The sequence below is a fragment of the Aspergillus fischeri genome, genomic scaffold (genome assembly GCF_000149645.3).
Source record: "Aspergillus fischeri NRRL 181 1099437636249 genomic scaffold, whole genome shotgun sequence".
In the NCBI taxonomy this organism is placed as follows: domain Eukaryota; kingdom Fungi; phylum Ascomycota; class Eurotiomycetes; order Eurotiales; family Aspergillaceae; genus Aspergillus; species Aspergillus fischeri.
In genome coordinates this window covers 1,354,459-1,373,240 of record NW_001509770.1, presented here as the reverse complement: position 1 = coordinate 1,373,240, position 18,782 = coordinate 1,354,459, and the positions used below count along the sequence as shown (strand labels likewise).

At 51.3% G+C, this 18,782-nt stretch overlaps 7 protein-coding genes across 7 annotated transcripts, besides 1 other annotated feature; 4 read left to right on the top strand and 3 right to left on the bottom strand.

The window, feature by feature from the left end:
* Positions 1-436: 436 nt before the first annotated feature.
* NFIA_012050 (putative cell wall proline rich protein) lies at positions 437-3,205 on the top strand (the record flags this gene model as incomplete). The annotated part of the gene is made up of 1 exon (XM_001264412.1): positions 437-3,205. One exon carries the CDS (start codon positions 437-439, stop codon positions 3,203-3,205), a length of 2,769 nt encoding a protein of 922 aa, XP_001264413.1.
* Positions 3,206-4,024: 819 nt separating this feature from the next.
* On the top strand, positions 4,025-5,434 carry NFIA_012040 (25S rRNA (uracil2843-N3)-methyltransferase; the record flags this gene model as incomplete). Its single annotated transcript, XM_001264411.1, has 1 exon — positions 4,025-5,434. The coding sequence occupies one exon, from the start codon at positions 4,025-4,027 to the stop codon at positions 5,432-5,434; it is 1,410 nt and encodes a 469-aa protein (XP_001264412.1).
* Positions 5,435-5,725: 291 nt separating this feature from the next.
* Positions 5,726-6,624, bottom strand: phb1 (prohibitin subunit PHB1; the record flags this gene model as incomplete). Its single annotated transcript, XM_001264410.1, has 2 exons — positions 5,726-6,244; positions 6,301-6,624. The coding sequence occupies 2 exons, from the start codon at positions 6,622-6,624 to the stop codon at positions 5,726-5,728; spliced, it is 843 nt and encodes a 280-aa protein (XP_001264411.1).
* Positions 6,625-7,092: 468 nt separating this feature from the next.
* On the top strand, positions 7,093-7,594 carry NFIA_012020 (ubiquinol--cytochrome-c reductase subunit 8; the record flags this gene model as incomplete). Its single annotated transcript, XM_001264409.1, has 3 exons — positions 7,093-7,114; positions 7,286-7,463; positions 7,540-7,594. 3 exons carry the CDS (start codon positions 7,093-7,095, stop codon positions 7,592-7,594), a joined length of 255 nt encoding a protein of 84 aa, XP_001264410.1.
* Positions 7,595-9,004: 1,410 nt separating this feature from the next.
* On the top strand, positions 9,005-10,515 carry NFIA_012010 (spermidine synthase; the record flags this gene model as incomplete). The annotated part of the gene is made up of 5 exons (XM_001264408.1): positions 9,005-9,035; positions 9,276-9,456; positions 9,527-9,674; positions 9,729-9,966; positions 10,235-10,515. 5 exons carry the CDS (start codon positions 9,005-9,007, stop codon positions 10,513-10,515), a joined length of 879 nt encoding a protein of 292 aa, XP_001264409.1.
* Positions 10,079-10,110: a microsatellite.
* A 302-nt stretch (positions 10,516-10,817) lies between the features above and the next one.
* Positions 10,818-13,354, bottom strand: tktA (transketolase tktA; the record flags this gene model as incomplete). Its single annotated transcript, XM_001264407.1, has 6 exons — positions 10,818-10,931; positions 11,001-12,364; positions 12,426-12,720; positions 12,777-12,861; positions 12,918-13,060; positions 13,301-13,354. 6 exons carry the CDS (start codon positions 13,352-13,354, stop codon positions 10,818-10,820), a joined length of 2,055 nt encoding a protein of 684 aa, XP_001264408.1.
* A 1,817-nt stretch (positions 13,355-15,171) lies between these two features.
* facB (C6 transcription factor FacB/Cat8) lies at positions 15,172-18,002 on the bottom strand (the record flags this gene model as incomplete). Its single annotated transcript, XM_001264406.1, has 5 exons — positions 15,172-16,317; positions 16,380-16,737; positions 16,803-17,083; positions 17,146-17,459; positions 17,513-18,002. 5 exons carry the CDS (start codon positions 18,000-18,002, stop codon positions 15,172-15,174), a joined length of 2,589 nt encoding a protein of 862 aa, XP_001264407.1.
* Between the last annotated feature and the right edge of the window lie 780 nt (positions 18,003-18,782).

The window sequence follows — 18,782 nt, the reverse complement described above, 5'->3', positions numbered from 1 at the left end:
CCGTCCGCTCATTAACCCAAACAACAATTCAGACCTGCGCTGTCATCAACAACTCCGGTCGGTTTTGAAGTTGCTGCGCCCATCGCCTTACTCAAATCGACTCGACTGTTGGATATTGAAACTGCAGCCCTAGGAGTTGTTCTTCGACTTCTGTTTTCCTTCGTCATCTCCCTTTTTTTCTGTATCTCGCAGACCGAAACTTGACTTTGATTGGGATCGTCGCCTTCGAGCTCGCGGAATCCTTCAACACATTCAATGGTGTCTTTGCGAAGGTGAAGACCTCCAGACATCGCCAGGCTTTCCAATAAACCGAAGGAAAGTCACTTGGTCTGGAGGTCCCTGTGCGTCCGGATCAATCAACTGTGGATATCTTCTTTTCAAGGAGTTGGGCGGATTGTTGTTTTGACCAGCAAGTAGTTGCTGTCCACTGCTAACCATGGCTTCGATCTCTCTGCCTCTTCCACCTCAGTCACCTGCACCCTTGTCTCAGCATTTCGATTCGCCTGGCCAGTCTCCCAGCCGACACAGCCGTCGTAATTTAAGCATGGCCGCACCTCTTCCCAATCCACCATTCGTCTTTCCGGCTCGCGATCCAGAAACCTCGAATATCCAGCCATCCGCACCGCCTGAGCAAAGAAGCAGAATTCCTGCCCCTCTGCCAGCTTTCTCCTTCAACCCCGGATCATCCCACGCCACGCAATCCTCCGTATCAGCAGTTCCTCCGACTCGAGCGGGTGGACACCGTCGGCGACCTAGTGAATTCATCGGAGGAGATCAGTTAGTCACCTCGGGAGGGACAGAGACCGGCCAGAGCAACGATGAAAACTCATTGCCAGCTCCTGCTAAACTCCCTACTCCTGGTCCTGGATTCAGTGCAGGTGGGCCCGGACGACGTCACCATGCCCATCGACGATCAGCAGCCGTCTCTGGTGTAGATCTTGCGGAAATAACTAAAGCGCTTGCACCGAAACCCGCAGGAAGTACACCATCGACACCAGCAGACCCAAGGCGTGAAAACGGCGCACTCGAGGAACAACACCGGCCCGTCTCCTCAGCGATACCTCTGGGTCGACCAACACCTCCAGCCTCTCCCCGGATTCCATTCGCTGGAAGCTCGCCTCATCGGGCTAACACTGAGTCCCCAGATCGATCACCTGCTAGTGGACGACCAGTTTTGCCGGTCAAGTCGAATAGTCCTGGACCCATGGGCCCCCACCAATCACAACCGGTTGCTAGAAATAGCGGAAAGTCTGGTAAAGATGGTTTTCTCGCTGCTAATGAGGCGGCGTCCTCGGCTCCTGAAAAGGTCTCCCCTAGACCCAGGACTGCCGACGCGCTCTTGATGTTTGATCTTGGTGGAAATGGGGTTTCTGGCGATGTATCGCAGATGAAGCGACCGTCGTCTGCTACTGGACATTCTCGAGTCCACAAAAGTCTGTCTTCTGGGCTTCTTGACGCAGCTATTGGGAAGAAAAATCGATTTGGTGATGACAGTCACTCAATGAACTCTTCTCGGCGTTCATCATCCACTGGGTCAGGCTCCGATACATCTGGCGACGACCATGATGAATCAGCCGAACCTCGTGCCTCGAAGAAAGGGCGATCAAAGACCAAGAAGAGACAAAAGAAGGTACGATCTTGGGCAGGCTCGATATTAATCCGTAGCAAGGGCAAGCGGCATCACTCGAAGAAGGAAAATGGAGGGACAAACTTTGCAATTCCTACACCGGTCATCACCAGAACTAACTCTGATCTCGGGTCGGGGCTGGACGTCGATTTTGACGATGATAACATCGTTGTTATCCGCACTCCCACAAATCCCAACGCCCCCGAATCGAGCCGGTCAGCTATGGAGACTAATGCGCAGCCGTCATTCGAAGACTCCTGGAAGCCAAGGAGCTTCTACGAGCAGGGCGTACAGGATGATGCTCTCAGTCCAGTCATCGATTTGGATGCAGCTCTAGGACCCTTCAACACACCTGATATGCGTGCCGATAGAGGTATCGGGAGTGGATTCTCTGTTGTATCTCGACGTATGTACAGTGGTGGACGACGGGGTGAATTCGTCGGGCCTGAAATGCGCTATCATCGACGTGCAGAAAGTGCTCCGGAGATGCCTCCTTTTGATCGCAGTTTTCTAAACAATCGCCTTATCAATTCCTCCAGCCTGGAAAATCCTGATGTTTTTTATGAGGAAGAGGAGGACGCCTTTTTGGCGGCTACTAGTGAATCACCAAAGGAAGATCAGGCAGCCTCCAAATCTAATGTCGTCCCACAACCCGATAATTCGGACCAGATAACGGTGCATAGCAAGGCCACCTCCGACACGTTGACTCGAAGGTCGGCGGATGCCGGATCCAGCACAGAAAGAGCTGGCCTCGGCATCCAGAACAACGAGGGAACAGGGCCGGAAGCTCCCACCCCTGCTCCTGCGAGCCAGGAGACCTCTGGGGATGCCGGACTATCTGCACATGAGAGGGCTGTTGACCAGCTCCACAGTGCTAAGAATCCTTTCACAAGCCATCCAAAGAGCCCGGTGGAAATCATCAAACACGAGAATTGGCCGAATAAACCGCCAGTGCCCCCCAGTCCTGAAATTTCACCAAGGTTTTTGCCTGCTGACACCCGACCGGCGACGTCTCCTCTGGAACTCACTGGCACCATCCCCCAATTTTCCCTACAGAGTAGCTGTTCGCTGTCTCAATCTTCTTTCCCGTCTCCGGACTTCACTTTGTCTTCTTCCGATGCTCCTCGCTCTATCACAACAGCTTCGACAACAGATCACAACTTCTCCAACCCATCGTACAATCCATCTGTGGACTATCATCAGGCTTCAGTGGACGATGTGCCGTCTTTGACTAGCAGTGTGTCGACCACAACAAATACGTTGAATCGGTTCTCAGGCACCTTCTTCCATCGTTCTCGACTTTCCACTGACCGCTCGGCTTCTTTTTCTGCCGCCGGCACTCGCCGCAGCAGTCAAGCTCACAGCCAGAAGAGGTCAAGCTTGGCTAGTTTATCCAAACTCGTTGGTGGTCCTCATGGCGAGAGAAGCAAACTGAGTTACGAGGAAAAGCCTCCCAGTGATGTTTCTGAGAAGTCAAAGAAGAAGAGCCGTCGTATCAGCCGTCTCGTACATTTTTGGAGGACGAAAGACAAGGAGAAGCTGAACGAGGAGGCTGTTCGAGAAGATCAGCCGTCATGAACAGTTTTCGCCGCCACTTCAACGATTCCACTTTTAATTCTGTACATATTGATCCACATTATGAACGATTCATTCCGCATGGTCTTTGCAGGTTCATTCCTTGCGGACCACTCCAGCTTTTCTGCTACTTTCCCATTTCGGTTGAGATTACTGACGAATCTCTTTTCTCGGCATGCCTTTCAAGCGTAAGAGTATGATGCTCTGTTTCAATTTCTTGTCCCTCGTTGATGTCCGATTGTTATTAAGGGCAAGCAATGCCGTTGCATTTATTTCTCTTCATTCATTTTTAGCCTCTTTTCTTTTTTCCTTCTAATCTCTGGCGTTCATTTGCGCATTCGTCAACATCGTTGCATTGACGGTGGTGGCCACGTTATATGGGCGCTTCTGTTGTTTCTTGTCCCATGACATTCATCGAGGCTTTTCAATCACCTTTGGCGTTACAAACTGCACATTTGTGAGGCTACATGTCAGTGAATCTACACTCCAATCGTCATTGTCGAATACGAGACATTTACATGTTGACGGGTTTTGAGGCCGATTGTAGGCCATGTAGTTCTTGAGCGTAGATCTGCATTACGAATTATGTCATATGTTTCCTGCAGACTAGTTCGAATGTGATACTTGTTTCACAATGTCAACTTGAAGAAACATGATGAATATCATTAACGTTGTTGATAGTAAACTTGTCAACGCGACATAAATCTGATTTAATCGGTGGATGACGGGCCGAATACCAGGTAAAAAATACATAACCAAAGCCAGCCAGCAAAACTCAAGCAACCCAATCAAAAGCCGCAATCTGCAACAATATCCAAGGACATGGGACCACCAAGATCAGGTGCTTCAAAGAAACCCACATCATCAAAGAACGCACCAGGTCGCGATAGCCGAAAAGAAAAGAAAAGGCCGCAGCAGAGCAAACAGGAAACAGCAACGTCGCGACATGACCAAACTGGTCAGGATGGGAACCAGATCGATCTCTCCGCCACCATCCCGCTGACTCTCCAGCAACTGCTGCTGAACGTATTCAAGACGGCTTTGCTTACAAGTGATGGGCCGCATGACCATGGCCATGACTATGAGCGTCAAAATGAACATGGAGCACAAACGCCTAGGGCCGAGACCGACAGCGAACCCGAGGCTCAGACGACCGCCCCCGCGGGAAAAGATGAATTAGATATCAAGTCTCTGGTCCAGACTATCAAGTCGCATTTGTATAATCGGGATTTTGAATCGGCGTTCGCTGATGCCAATGAGGACCTCTTGCGCGCTTATGCGCTGCGTTGGAGTGCGTCCCGCGCGTTGGGGTATGCGGGGATCTTCAAGTCTGTGTTGCGGATGTTGTTGAGTGGAAGTGATGGAGCTCAGGTCCAGGCTCAGGCGAAGGAGAAGCAGACGAACCATATCGTCTGTATTGGCGGCGGAGCCGGCGCAGAGATCATGGCGCTGGCGACTGCCTGGCGGGATATGATGGACGAGACCGCGCTCTCGGATAGTGTTGGTACGGTTACGTTGGAGGACGAAAGCGGTGGTCAGGATCAAAATCAAAATCAAGCCACAGCGGTAGCTGCGACCTCGTTGCCACGGCCAGGGCTGGCTGTTACGGCTGTGGATATCGCCGACTGGTCGAGTGTCGTGGACCGGTTGGCGCGGACGATCCGGTCTCCCGCTGTTCCAGGCACAAAGTCGCATCCTGCGCCATTACAGTCGGAAGGGGCAGACAGCTTTGTCGTTAGATTTGAGCGCGCGGATGTGCTCTCGCTTGCTGAGGAGGGATTAAGGAAGATAGTGCATTTAGACGACGCGGCGGCGCCGGCCCGCACGGTCCTGGTTACGCTCATGTTCACCCTTAATGAGCTCTTCTCGACGTCTATGGCCAAGACGACGGAGTTCTTGCTCCGCGCGACGGATCTGTTGACAGCGGGGACTGTCTTTCTGGTTGTCGATAGCCCCGGTAGCTATTCGACTCTGAAATTGGGGAAGTCAGCGAAGAAGGTCGCGGAGGCGGATGGCGTCTCGGAGGCGCCGCAGGAGAGACGGTATCCGATGAAGTTTCTACTGGATCATACGCTATTGTCGGTTGCCGCGGGGAAGTGGGAGAAGATATATGAGCAGGATTCGCGCTGGTGGAGGAGGGATGCGGCCAGGCTGCGGTATTACGTTGGTGAAGGAGCGGGGTTGGAGGATATGCGGTTCCAGATTCATGTGTATCGCAGGTTGGCTGATTAGGGACAGAACAGCCAGATCACTCTAGGTGGGGGCTATGAGATAGGATTATGACAATGATACCATATGTGGGACTTGTAGAGAGGAATGGATATACTATTGCTACAGATAAAGACTATGAGTAAAGAGAAACGGAGGAACAACCAAACAGCATCAATTCGCCAGGAGATCATGCAAGCCCAAATCCCCATCCTGTTGGAATAAATGAGATCAATACAATAAAATGTCACATTGGGTGACCGGCCTCGTGCCTTGTTTTCTTCAAGCAACCGGATTTCTTCATCCCCTTGTCATTTAATTTCTCAGACCCAGCAGCAGACTTGTGCTCTTTCCACCGTCCTTGCCTTCATTGCCAGGCAGGTACGTGACGTTAGGATTATTGGCCAGCGTCTGAGCAATCTCCTTTGTGGCATCGATCCGACGAATCTCGATAAGACCACTACCGGCCTTCGCGACGGCCTTGCTGATGATCTCGGCACTCTCGGCTTCACCCTCCGCACGGATAACGTTCGCCTGACGCTCCTGCTCGGCTCTCTCGACGATGAACCGGGCACGCTCGGCGTCCTGCTGTGCGATCTGCTTCTGCTCGACGGCCCGTGTGAACTCCTTTCCGAAGGTCATGTGCGTAATGGAGACATCTTCCAGGGCGATGTTGAACTGTGCGGCACGCTTCAACAAGTCGGTGCGGATACGGTTCGAGACGGCCTCTCGTTGTGTGATGAGCTCTGCGGCGTCGAACTGAGCCACGATGGCTTTGAGGACTTCGTTTCCGATGGAGGGGAGGACACGCTCGTCGTAATCGGTACCGTAGGTCTATCCTAAATGTAAGAGACTGCCTCGATTCAAGGCTTGGAGCAATGTGGACTCACCTGGTAGATGACCGGGAGCTTCGGGACATCAGGGCGATGTAAGACTCGCAGAGTCAAGCTCACCATCTGCAAGTCCTTACTTCCCGTTGTAGTGGAGATGTTGCGAGGCTTGGTTCGAACATCATAGACAATCGCCTTCTGCAGCCAGGGGATCAGGAAATGTGTGCCCTCGTTGACGACCTTCTCCTGGACACCGCTCAATCGGTCGAAGATGACCGCCCGTGTTCCACCGCGGACGTCGTAGATGGAAGCGTTGAAGATCATCGCACCCGTCGCCACGGGGATGGCAAGCCGGTAAAGATTGTACAGACCGTTAGCCGCCATGATGGATGAGATGGAATGTGATGGGAACGGAGTCGTCAACACTAATAGATGGTGGTCGTGTACTGCGGTCTCTCATTTGATGATGTCGGGCTTTTCGCATGCTGACCCAATCGGGTCTAGCGCCGGATGCAGGCCAAACCTCCCAACTTCGCCGTTTTGGCCCGAGTCGACCTCGTCTCTCTTTCTGCCGCTGCTCTCGACCTGTGCTGCACATCCACGCTTGTTTTCTCTGCAATTTTCGGTTCTTCCGGCAATATTAACAATGGGTGGTCATCTTGATCCTAAGAGCGGAGTGTGAGTTCCCCCGAATTGCGGTCTCAGGCGCCTCCCATATCCCTAGGATGCGTGGGTAGTTGTATTCCTTCATCAGAGGAGGAAGGCGGCTGTTGACCCTTCTTTTCGTCCTAGATAGCCATTGACAGGAGCTTGATTGATTGAATGTGCTGACAATATGTCTAATGCAGTTTTATGGGCGACTGGGGTGATCTGGGTAGGTTTATGGACCCCGACCTCAACCCGCGAACATTTTACTACATCACGACCGGCATTCGGATGCAAAGACGCTTCGAAGCCCTAAAACCGCTCCAAGCAAATTTGATTACCGCAGAATGCGACATGTGATATCCCAACCTATGCTAATACTCCGTTTCTTGCTCCCTAGGCTGCCCAACTCCCCAGCGCATTGCGACCTACTCTCTGTCTTCCAACCGTCAGCGCCCTCTCGCTGGTGCTTTCCACGCTGCCATCTTCAACACCTTCCGCAGATTCAGAGGCCAGGTTCTCTACGTCGTTCCTCCTTTCGTGGTCGCCTACGCCGCCATGAACTGGGCTATTGAGAGGTATGCGCCCTCTTGCCTTGCATCTCTCTTCGCTCTCTAGGCTTCAAACCAGTTGCTGATTGTCGCTTTTGTATAGAAACGAGTACCTTAACTCCAAGCCTGGCCGCCTGGCTGAGGGTGTTGAGGAATAAATGGATGCCTTTTCTTTATCTTGAAAATGAAAAGTGAGATCTGAATCGGGCCGGGAAGTCTAAGGAGGAGGGTACTGTGTGATTGCAATGTACAGTAACTAGAAAGCAATCAATTGTTCTCGTCTGTCTAGACTACTTTTGGTAATTGTTGCGTCTGGCTGTTGACTTTCACAAATCCGCGTATTCGCCTATCGCCGCCATGGGAGCATCGCAACTAGCACTAAAACATTTTGACAGAATGCTAGTATATTGTTCAATGCTCGATATACAGAACAGAGGTGAGCAAGACGTTAAGCTATGATAGACTTGTGGATTTCTGTAGGAAATAGGTACCTAAGGTACCTACCTTAGGTACCAGCGGCTGGGTTGGAGCAAGCCCGATCAGTTTGGCTGATGCCAATTTATAACCCAAAGATGCGCTCGAAGGAACCTTCTTGCTGGGGCATAATCCCATGACAACTGCAGCCGCAGGGCCGGATAGTCCGGACAAACACCTGCATCTCTCCTCAGAGACTGTCGGTCCCATACAGATGCCGCCAAACAGCGGCAAGTACGGTCGTCTACATATTGGTTGAGCGGTCTCAGACTTGACGCATGGAAATCTCATCCGAAAGATCTTTTGCGCTGTATCGCACTTGTGCTTGCCCCGATGAATACAGATGTAGAGATCGTGTACAGGTTTCATGCTGCTCGTGGATGAATGCAGGTCCAACTAGATGCTGATTGGATGTTACACTTTCAGTAGCTGCAGTGAGCAGACATATTAATTCATGGAGCGCCTGTTTGCAATTGAATGTGCATGTTTCTAGGGCCAAAACATAATCACGGACGAATTGCCCTATCCTTGGTCATTGAAACGGTTTTATCTCCAGGCCATTGAGGTCTTATTTTCGACAGGACGGGTGCCGCCTATCGCACTATGGGGATGCCATTGTATATGCAAGCAGAAGATGGCCGTGTCATAACCGTCTACGACCAAGGAATGGGAGGGAATTAGCTAACAGAGAAGCTGATCAGAGGAAGTAACATACAACAGTGTAGACTGCGTAGGTGCTTTAGAGTATCCGCAATTGGAGTACTGATACGTAAGTAGAGGGCCCCACTGTGCCCGAGAAATCTCTCTCGGCCCATCAAAACAGAATTCTCAACGATAAAAGAGGTCAAGGCAGAAAAATAGCAAAGGGTAGAAGAAGTGAGGAAAAAAACTGCCCACATCTTAAAGCCTATCAGGCAGTCAGGCACCCAGGCCATCCTTCCACCCCCCACTCCCGCATGCGCTTCTTTTGCTTTTCTTCCGCTCCAAAGACTTCGATTCTTTCCTCTTCTCTACGCCTGCGTTTTGCTTCTCCCTCTCCATCCTCTGTACTTCGTCTTCATCCTCCTTGCCGACGTCCCTTCCACTCCATCACCATGTCCGAGATCACTCACCCCACTATCAAGGGTATGTTACTTTTCTTCACATATCGTCTATCGATCTTTATCGGTGCATCACCATCAGCCCCTCCATCACTTTTTCCAACTACCCCGCTTCCAGCACATCGCCAATAATTCCTATCCTATCGACCAATGGGTTCTCTCCAACCTCAATATACCTCAATCTCCTCTGATTCGACACCAATTGCTTTACTGAATCGCTTGTTTTGTGTGTTGTCTTGAATCAGTTCCGCTGACGACACCTCAGATGGCTGGTTCTCCGAGCAGTCGGATATGTGGCCCGGCCAGGCCATGAACCTCAAGGTCAACCAGATCCTGCACCACGAGAAGTCCAAGTACCAGGATGTGCTTGTCTTCGAGAGCACCGACTACGGCACCGTTCTCGTTCTGGACAACGTCATCCAGTGCACCGAGCGGGATGAGTTCTCGTATGTTTTCCCGCCCACCGCACATTGTTCCTCCGGCAGCTTCTAATCAAGTTGTTTTATGTCGCTGCAGGTACCAGGAGATGATTACTCACCTGGCCATGAACTCCCACCCCAACCCCAAGAAGGTTCTGGTCATCGGTGGTGGAGATGGTGGTGTCCTCCGTGAGGTTGTCAAGCACGAGTCCGTCGAGGAGGCCATCCTGTGCGACATTGACGAGGTATTATTCTATCTACAATAGTTCCGAATGGTGTCGATCGCTGACTTGGTGAAGGCTGTCATCCGTGTCTCCAAGAAGTACCTCCCCGGCATGAGCATCGGCTTCCAGCACCCCAACGTCAAGGTCCACATTGGCGACGGCTTCCAGTTCCTCAAGGAGCGCAAGAACGAGTTCGACGTCATCATCACCGACAGCTCTGACCCTGAGGGACCCGCCGAGAGTCTCTTCCAGAAGCCCTACTTCGAGCTCCTGCGCGATGCTCTCCGTGACGGAGGTGTCATCACTACACAAGGTTGTTCGTCGCCTTTCCTTTCTGTCATCTGCCCTTTTATCTCATTTCCCTCTCCTGTCATCTCCTCTTCTTTCCTCCCCTTTTTTTCCTGTCCGATTCAACTCCCCACATTTATCTTCGTTATCTTCGTTATCTTCGTTATCTGTATTTTATCTGTATCTGTGTCTGTTCCTATGGAAAAAGAAGAAAACGAAGCTGACTGGTCTACGTCCCAAACCACCCGACTCCCACCCGGGATCGGTTTGGGTTCGTGTTTTACCGCTTACAGCCGAGAACCAATGGCTGCATCTGTCTCTCATCACCGACCTCAAGAAGGCCTGCAAGGAGGTCTTCCCCGTCGCCGAATACGCCTACACCACAATCCCCACCTACCCCTCCGGCCAGATCGGCTTCATGGTCTGCTGCAAGGACGCCAACCGCAATGTCCGTGAGCCCGTCCGCACTTGGTCCCGCGAGGAGGAGGAGCGTCTCTGCCGCTACTACAACCAGGACATTCACCGGGCCAGCTTCGTTCTGCCCAACTTTGCCCGCAAGGCTCTGGATGCGTGAATCAAAATTACGGTTAGCATGTAAATGTAATTACTCAATGAAAATGATGTTCTCTATGATATCAGATTTTGGACCTGTCGTACACTCCTTTAGGGGCGTTCATACTGACTACTACTCATAAGCGCGATGAACGACGACTATATTATGACATAATTTTGTTTTGATCCTCTAAATCTAGAAGAGCTCCACCAACAACCATGGGGAGATAGGACTGATAAGAACATTTAAAAGTAACGGAAATTCGTCGAGCCGTAAACATGACACTAAGAAAGGAAATCCATCATGACGCTAACACAAGCCTTCTACAGAATCTGCTCAAAAGCACGGTTGATGGGCGAGCGCACGGGCTGGCCCTTGTAGAAGTCGATGGTAGCAAGAGCACGCTTGCTAATGCCCTCAGGAGTGAACTCGAATTTCTAAAGAAAAGGAAGCAAGTCAGTACCGACGTTTTTCTTATATCAGGCGGTGGTTTAAAATGATCTTACCTTGTAGACCTCCTTGTAGGGGCCGGAGGCACCGAAGCGGTTGAGACCGAACTGCTCGTGAGAGTAGCGCTCCCAACCCATGGTGGACAGAGCCTCAACGGACAAGACGGGGATGCCGTCGGGAAGGACCTTGAGTCTGTAGTCCTTGGACTGAGCATCGAAGACCTCGAAGCAAGGGACGGAGACAACACGAGCGACGATGTTGTGCTTCTCCTTGAGGTAGGTGGCGGCCTCGATACAGATGCTGACCTCGGAACCGGTGGAGATGAGGGTGATGGCGGCGTTGGGGGCCTCGACGACGGGGTAGGCACCCTTCAGAGCAGCCTCAATGGTCGAGTTCTCGAGCTGAGGCAGGTTCTGACGAGTAAGGGCAAGGACGCTAGGAGTGTGCTTGGCGGTGATGGCGGAGTAGTAGGCAGCGCTGGTCTCGTTGCCGTCGGCGGGACGCCAAACCATGCAGTTAGGGAGGGCACGGAAGTGGGCCAGAGTTTCGATAGGCTGGTGGGTAGGACCGTCCTCACCCAGACCGATGGAGTCGTGGGTAGCGATGTGGATGACGCGCACGCGGGAGAGGGCGGACAGACGGAGAGCACCGGCGGCATAGGAGACGAAGTTGAGGAAAGTACCACCGGCGGGGATGATGGTACCGTAGGCAGCAAGACCGTTCATAACGGCAGCCATGGCGTGCTCACGCACACCGTAGCGGATGTAGCGACCGGACCACTCACCAATGCCGTAGACAGGGGGCTGGAAGTCGACGGCGTTCTTCCAGCGGGTGTTGTTGGAGCCGGTCAAATCAGCGGAACCGGACAAGAGTTCAGGGATGACATCGTGGATCTTCTCGAGGACAGCCTCAGACAGCTTACGAGAGGCGACGGCAGCGTCGCTGGGCTTGTAGGTGGGGAGGCTCTTCTCCCAGCCCTCGGGAAGCTTGCCAGAGAGACGCCGGACAAGGTCGGCGTGCTCAGCCTTGTACTCGGTGGCGTACTTCTCAAGGAGCTGGTTCCAGGCCTGCTCCTTGGCAGCGCCCTCGGCGGCGTGCTTGTGGTAGAGGTCGTAGACCTGCTGGGGAACGACGAAGCTCTGCTTGGGGTCGAAGCCGAACTTCTGCTTGACGCTCTCGCAGTCATCGGCCTTCAGAGGGTTACCGTGAACACCACCGGTACCCTGGAGCTTGGATCCGAAACCAATGGTAGTCGTCAGACGGATGACGGTGGGCTTGTCGGTGACCTTCTTAGCCTCGTGGATGGCGGCCTCGATGCCCTCGAGGTCGTTGTCACCATCCTTGACCCACACGGTGTGCCAGCCGTAGGCCTCGAAACGCTTCATAACATCTTCGGTGAAAGCACACTTGGTGTCACCGTCTAGATAAAAATATCCCAATTAGTAATTGAGTCAACAATGTTACTTTTCGTAAGAACTTACCGATGGAAATGTGGTTGTCATCATAAATGGCAATCAAGTTGCCGAGCTTCAAGTGACCAGCCATGGAGGCAGCCTCGCTGGCAATACCCTCCATAGCACAGCCATCACCGAAGAAGCAGTATGTGTAGTTGTTGACCAAATCATAGCCAGGCTTGTTGAAGACGGCGGCGGTGTGAGCCTGGGCAATGGCCAGACCAACAGCGTTGGCGAATCCCTGACCCAGAGGACCAGTGGTGACCTCAACACCAGGGGTGTCGTGAGCCTCGGGGTGACCGGGGGTGATGCTATCAATTTGCTACGCAGGATTAGCAAAAGCTCATTTCTTGCTCGATACTCACGGAAAGATCATACTCTGAAGTTCTTCAGGTCGTCCATGGTGACATTGTAACCGAAGAGGTGGAGGAGAGCGTATTGGAGCATGCAACCGTGACCGTTGCTGATGAAGAGCATTAGCAATTAGATTCTTAATCATTCTAGGCCGAGGAAGCTTACGAGAGAACGAAACGATCCCGGTTCAGCCAGTTGGGGTTCTTGGGGTTGAAGTTCATGAACTTGTTGAAGAGGACGTGGGCCACAGGGGCCATGCCCATAGGGGCACCGGGGTGACCGGAGTTGGCCTTGAAGGTGGCATCGACCTGAATGATTGATTAGCACGCTGCTCCGACAGATTGCTCTATGCCATGAAGATGGAGCTGAAATGGGGCTTTTCGATGAAAAGCAGCCATCATCCGAGCTTGCCCTCGACACTGAGCGGGGTGTTCCGCGGCCAGCTTTCATTACAAGTTGGAGACAGCAGCATCTCAACCATCACCACGACCATCGACTCGGGTATTATAGAGGTATGCGCTATGAAAAGGGGACAAGATAGAGCATACCGCAAGAATACGGATCGTGTTGATAGCCAATTGATCCAGATCGGTATAACCCATGATTGCTAACTTTTTTTTGCGGGAAGGTTAGATGATGTAAATGACGGAGGGGAGACGGGGAGGAAGGGCAGGAGATGGTACTTATTAAACAAACTTTCTTCTGGAAATCTTTTTTGGGGAGGGTTTCAGGAGAAAGTGAGAGAGTAAGAGAAGGAGCAAGAAAAAGGTTGCAAGAGGAGAGTAGAGTAGAGAGCTATGGCGAATGCTTACTACGAGATACGGACAGCCAGGTTGGAGGGGGAAGAGACAAGACAAGGTGGGGGGATGGTAAGGGAAATGATGTCGGCGGTGGGGCAGCAACTCACCGAATGCTCGATTGACGTTGTTGGGATGGTCAGGATTCCGTAGCATTTGGGTTTTCCGACATCCATGATTTGCTATAAGAGTCGCCTCTGATGCATCATAAGTCAATTGGTGCATTGGACTCGCTTTTCTGCCAATTGCTACGAAATGGATAGCACACAGCTTCAATCTCTTCTGTATCAGAACCCTTGTGCTGACTGCGTAGCTGTGTAGCAGTCCCCCCACTCCAGCTATCGCCGTCTCTACCTCAGGCATCCTCTCCCGCGGAGATTTGCCAGTTTTGCCATGCAGAGTAAAGCATTTAGCATAATAGCAAAAATTTACCATATGTTAGATAATCCTTATCAATCTAGAACCCTAGGTTTCAATGAAGAAAAAATTCTACCTTCAGGAGATCAATTGCCGTCGACTACCCAGACTCGCACAGAGTCAAGCGTCAAGACCCCTCCAACGCATAGGGGAGTACTGATGACATTAGCCGACGCCGATCATCGGGCCATTCTTCCACTGCCACCTATAAACCCCTTCTCCATGACCAGGGATATTTGCCCAATACTTGCCCCTCCATGCAAAGCGATATCCTCAAACTCGCGCAGCGAAAAGCATTACCGACATAGCAACGCTACACAGTCCTCCGGGGACGAGTCTATGTCTTGACAATATTCCGTAGTTCCTTATTAATAACCGACACCGTCGAGAGCTCCAGAACAATGCTGGGTCCGGAGGACGCTACTCCGATTTATTCGACGCAGTACTCCATAATTTTTCCATGAATTCAAGACCAGAGAGATGCCACGGGTAAATAGGTAGATAACTATACTGCTGGTCTGCTGATTAGAAAAAAAATTTGTTTTTTTTGTAAGCATTTTGCATGCCATTGTCAGATAATTACCCATCTTCTAGATATCAACTACTGTTCGGTTTCGAATGCGACTGTCACAACTTTGCCAGTTGTCAAGAATCAGCCACCACATGTTCTTCTACACATGCACCATGAGATGACAGTTTAGCACCTAGAAATAAACAATAGACAGACGCAGTTGATCTACAAGGCCAACCTATCACAGTCCCCAAAACCTTCAGGCGCCTAAGGTACCTATTCGTCTGCAAGTACCTAGATAGTAGACGGGCTTGCCAGATTCGACCAATCCGGTGCCTCTGGCGCTGCCATGCTTGCGAACATCTCCCCGAGTATGCATGACTTGTAAGACGAAGGATGTGATGCATATGATGATGGAAAGACGTAGGATGCATATACAGCATCATTGAATTGAGGAAGGACTAATATAAATGACATATATATATATATATGGTGAAATATGACCTTTACACCAAGAACAGTTCAAAATACTTAGATGACGAGAAAAGGTGTCTGCTCAAGAGACTCACAAACCACAAGACTCCAGAGACAATAGGTATCATGGCGAAAAGAAAGACATAGAAAGAAAAGTCGCCTCCTTGATCGCGCCCAATTTATATAAATCCTTCATGTCAAAAGCATAACATAACAAGTCTCAGACGGCCAGCCGTCGGTCCCAACCGTGAGTCATTCCAAATTCATCAATCTCGTCGTCCACTGCCGGGATCATGATGCCCCGGAATGGATCCAAATCGTCCACAGGCAGCTGCAAATCATGGTATGGCAACCTATCCTCGGCACTCATGCTCTCGTCGGAGAAACTGAGGACGCTCTGCGGCGCGGGGTTGACCTCATGGTTCGGCAACATGTCGCTGTTGCTGCTCGCCGACCACGCTTCAGGTGACAGGCCCGGGACATCCTTGGTTGACGCAGACGGCGGCATGGGACTTTGATCCGCTGGACCGTAGCCCGCAGTCAAAGAAGCAAATGGACCACTGTCCTCACCACATTCTTTGCCCCCATAGATGCCGGTAAATATGTTCGAATAGCCGTGATCCATGTCACTCAGAACAAATTCCCAGTCAGCCATACTCATCGGACCCGCGGCGGCATTCGAGGGAGCCGAGCTCGACATGGTCTGTGTGTGCTCATGTGTCATAGACGGCGACGTGTAGTAAGCCCTGTTCATGGACTGTTGTGGAGCGGGATAGTTCTCAGATGGCAAGCTAGCTCGACTGGGAGATCGAAGATGACGGTGAGGGGCACCAATACTGGTACCCGAAATGGTCGCTCTGCGCGATAGCGATTCGGTCGGCTGATTTGGCACCTCATCGCTAGCTAACCGTGATTTCAGAGACTGCAGCTGCTTCTTGGGTGACTTAAGCGGCTTCTGTGCAGGTGGGGACATGGACTGGTTCTTGACGGAGGTCCCGCGCTTGTCACTGTCGAAGGAAACCAACAGGCTGGCTACCGAGCTGAACTCTGCTGCTGCTCGAGCCGACTCGGGCTCGAGTTGATCAATAACCGCGGTAAGCAACTTCTGGCACTCCTTGAGGAGCTTGCTTTCGCGTTTCAAGCCCGTGTTTTGCCACAGAAGCCCCAAACCAGACGTGAACACCAGCTCTTTCCGGTTGATACTTATCGAGAGACAAAGACGCCTTTCGTCAAGCAGTTGGAGAATCTGAATAATATGCTTGCACGAGTCAAAAGTAGCCAGAATCGATGGAGACCGAATATGCTCTTCGCCAAAGCAGACAGCGGGGCGATGGATGAGAGAACGGATATAGTAATAAACCAAAGACTAAGTAAAACGGATGTTAGCGTACTGCACAGTCGTTGGGAGCGACGGCCCAAACAACTTACAAGAAGGGGTGACCGGCTGCTTGTGATGTTTGTACTTGGTTTGTCCTGAGAGAATTCGAGGCGCAGGTGAGCAGGCAGTGTCTTTACCCATGTGTCCAATTGCTCGGCAACCGAGCGCATCTTCGACACCAATACCTCATAACCACCGTCCGAAGGGAAAATATACTCCAGAGCCTTGTTCAGAACCCGAGATGCTCCGAATAGTGCAAGGGCGCTCGAAATGCGAGTCGACTCCCCCGGCAAAGTCGGCAAGAAGTCGGTCTCCGTGACATTCTCATCGTCAACGTCCTCCGGGTATTCAGTACGGACATCCTCTTCGCGTAGGAGGACTGGCAGTCCAGTCAAAGCAGCCGTAAGACTGGGGCCACGTGAGTAAAACATTCCTCAAGTTCTCAAACGATCGAAGAGAGACGGGGAACTAACCGGTCAAGGACGTATTGACACCAAAACACCTTCTTACGAGTCTCGGCAACGAGCGGGTTGGAAGAGAATCGCTTCTGGCTCTGGTGGAGCCTTAGTTGATGGCAAAGGCCAACGGCGAGGCCGCGGTAGCGGAGAAGACCTGTGTAGTCCCCCTTGGTCATGCAATACATCTGAGCAAGGACGTAGCACTGCAATGTCGAGATAGAGATACTGTTTGACAGAGACTCGAGTGTTGACGACCAGTTGTCTTCAAAGAATGTGGGATCCTGGTTGGTTCGTGACTAAACCTCCTGTTAGTTCTCCAAGTCTGTCTCTAAATGCAAATCCAAACACAATTTCTTACAATAGAAGCAAGAGCAGCAATTCCGAAAATCAGGTTCAGTTGCACCATGTCATGTGTACTGCCCTGCAGAGACTCTGTGTTCGATAGATACTTTTCATAAGCTTTGAGTATGGTCGGCCGATGGACGACGGGGTATAGAGGCGCCCATTCTTGGAAAAAGATATTGATGAGCTGGTCAGAGACTAGTCGTGGGGCGGTTTTAATGGCTTGATCAATGCGAGCATGAGAGATGGCCGGAGGCGAGGCTGTCAAAGCCTGAGTGGAAATGACAGAAAGAGGCCGACCCTGCTCTTTGAGTCCTTTTGTGAAAACGTCTAGACAAGATTAGCAGGGCATTCCGGTACCATACCCGCTGTAGGTATCATACCTAAAAACCCGCGAGCACTCGAAAGACCGACACACAGACTATCCAGCGACTCAGTTGAAGATGATACTTCCGGGATCTGAATGGCTTCTTCGGCAGCCTCGGACAGCTTGGGGCGAGCAGACTCAGTAGAGGACGGTGATTGAGACGCAGCCTGAACTCTTTGTTGCGAAGCTGGCGAAAAAGAGTGTATACGTGACAGCACATCGATCTTCTCGTCCTTTTCGTCTAATAGATTCTTCAAATCTCTCACTTCCGCCTCCAAAGTCCGCACTCGTTCCTCCAATGATTCCGTGTATCCTCGAGGAAACGCTCGACGGCTAAGCTTGTCGCTTGTCTTGCACTCGAAACCGACATTTGCGCACTGTGTACAACACGGTCGAATTCCATCGCAACGAATCTTTTTGCTTCTGCACCGATCGCAGGCCTGGGCTATACGGCTTTGCGAGCCGTTGCCGACCTTGATCACTTTCATGGGGAGAATTCCAGGCATTTTGGCTGGATGCTCTTAACGCATCTGCCGCCGATGATTATACTTGTTCTCGAAGTGGTGGTTCACGCCAAACAAGTGCAGGGCCCGGATGATAGCTGTGTATAGTACTCCGCAAGGTTAGGCGACGATCCAGGTACTGAAGGCGTGATAGTTGTCTCGCATTCGAGATGTTAGAAGAGTGGAGAACAGACTGTCTGCGTAGATGTCTGAGAAGTAACGATATTAAGAGAAAGAGGAGTAGAGGCGGTAGTAAGACGAAGACAGGAGGCGAGGAGCAAGACAAACGGGGGATCGAGCCTGTTTGGGGATAAAGTGGGAAAAGTAATAACTTTTGACTACCGAATGGACCGAGTATTATTGAGAGAAAGAATTACAGCAGTACATGAAAGTTGGCATCACGCATTTCCTGGAGCGTGTGAGGCAGCCATGTGGAGTTGCTCTTAAGCCACATAGCCAATAGTAATGGATGTTTTACTGCATTTCACTTGCTCAGCGGACACCGAAGATGCAACCGCGGGTTAGTCAATACTGTATTACGATTACGCGTGCTCGATGTGGTTCTATCCAGTACGATCGTTGAGGACTGGAGATTAATTGCTGACTTTTGAAGAGGATCTTGGTTATTGGCATTTCACGCCTCTGTTTGGATACAAATCTGGTTCACCGTCATGCAGCGATCATCTTTCCATCATGGAAACAGAGAAACGACAACTTTTGTGGAGGCGAATCTGGGGGAGACACTCTAGATAGATGTACTCCCGTTATCTGGGCGTCTGCCGT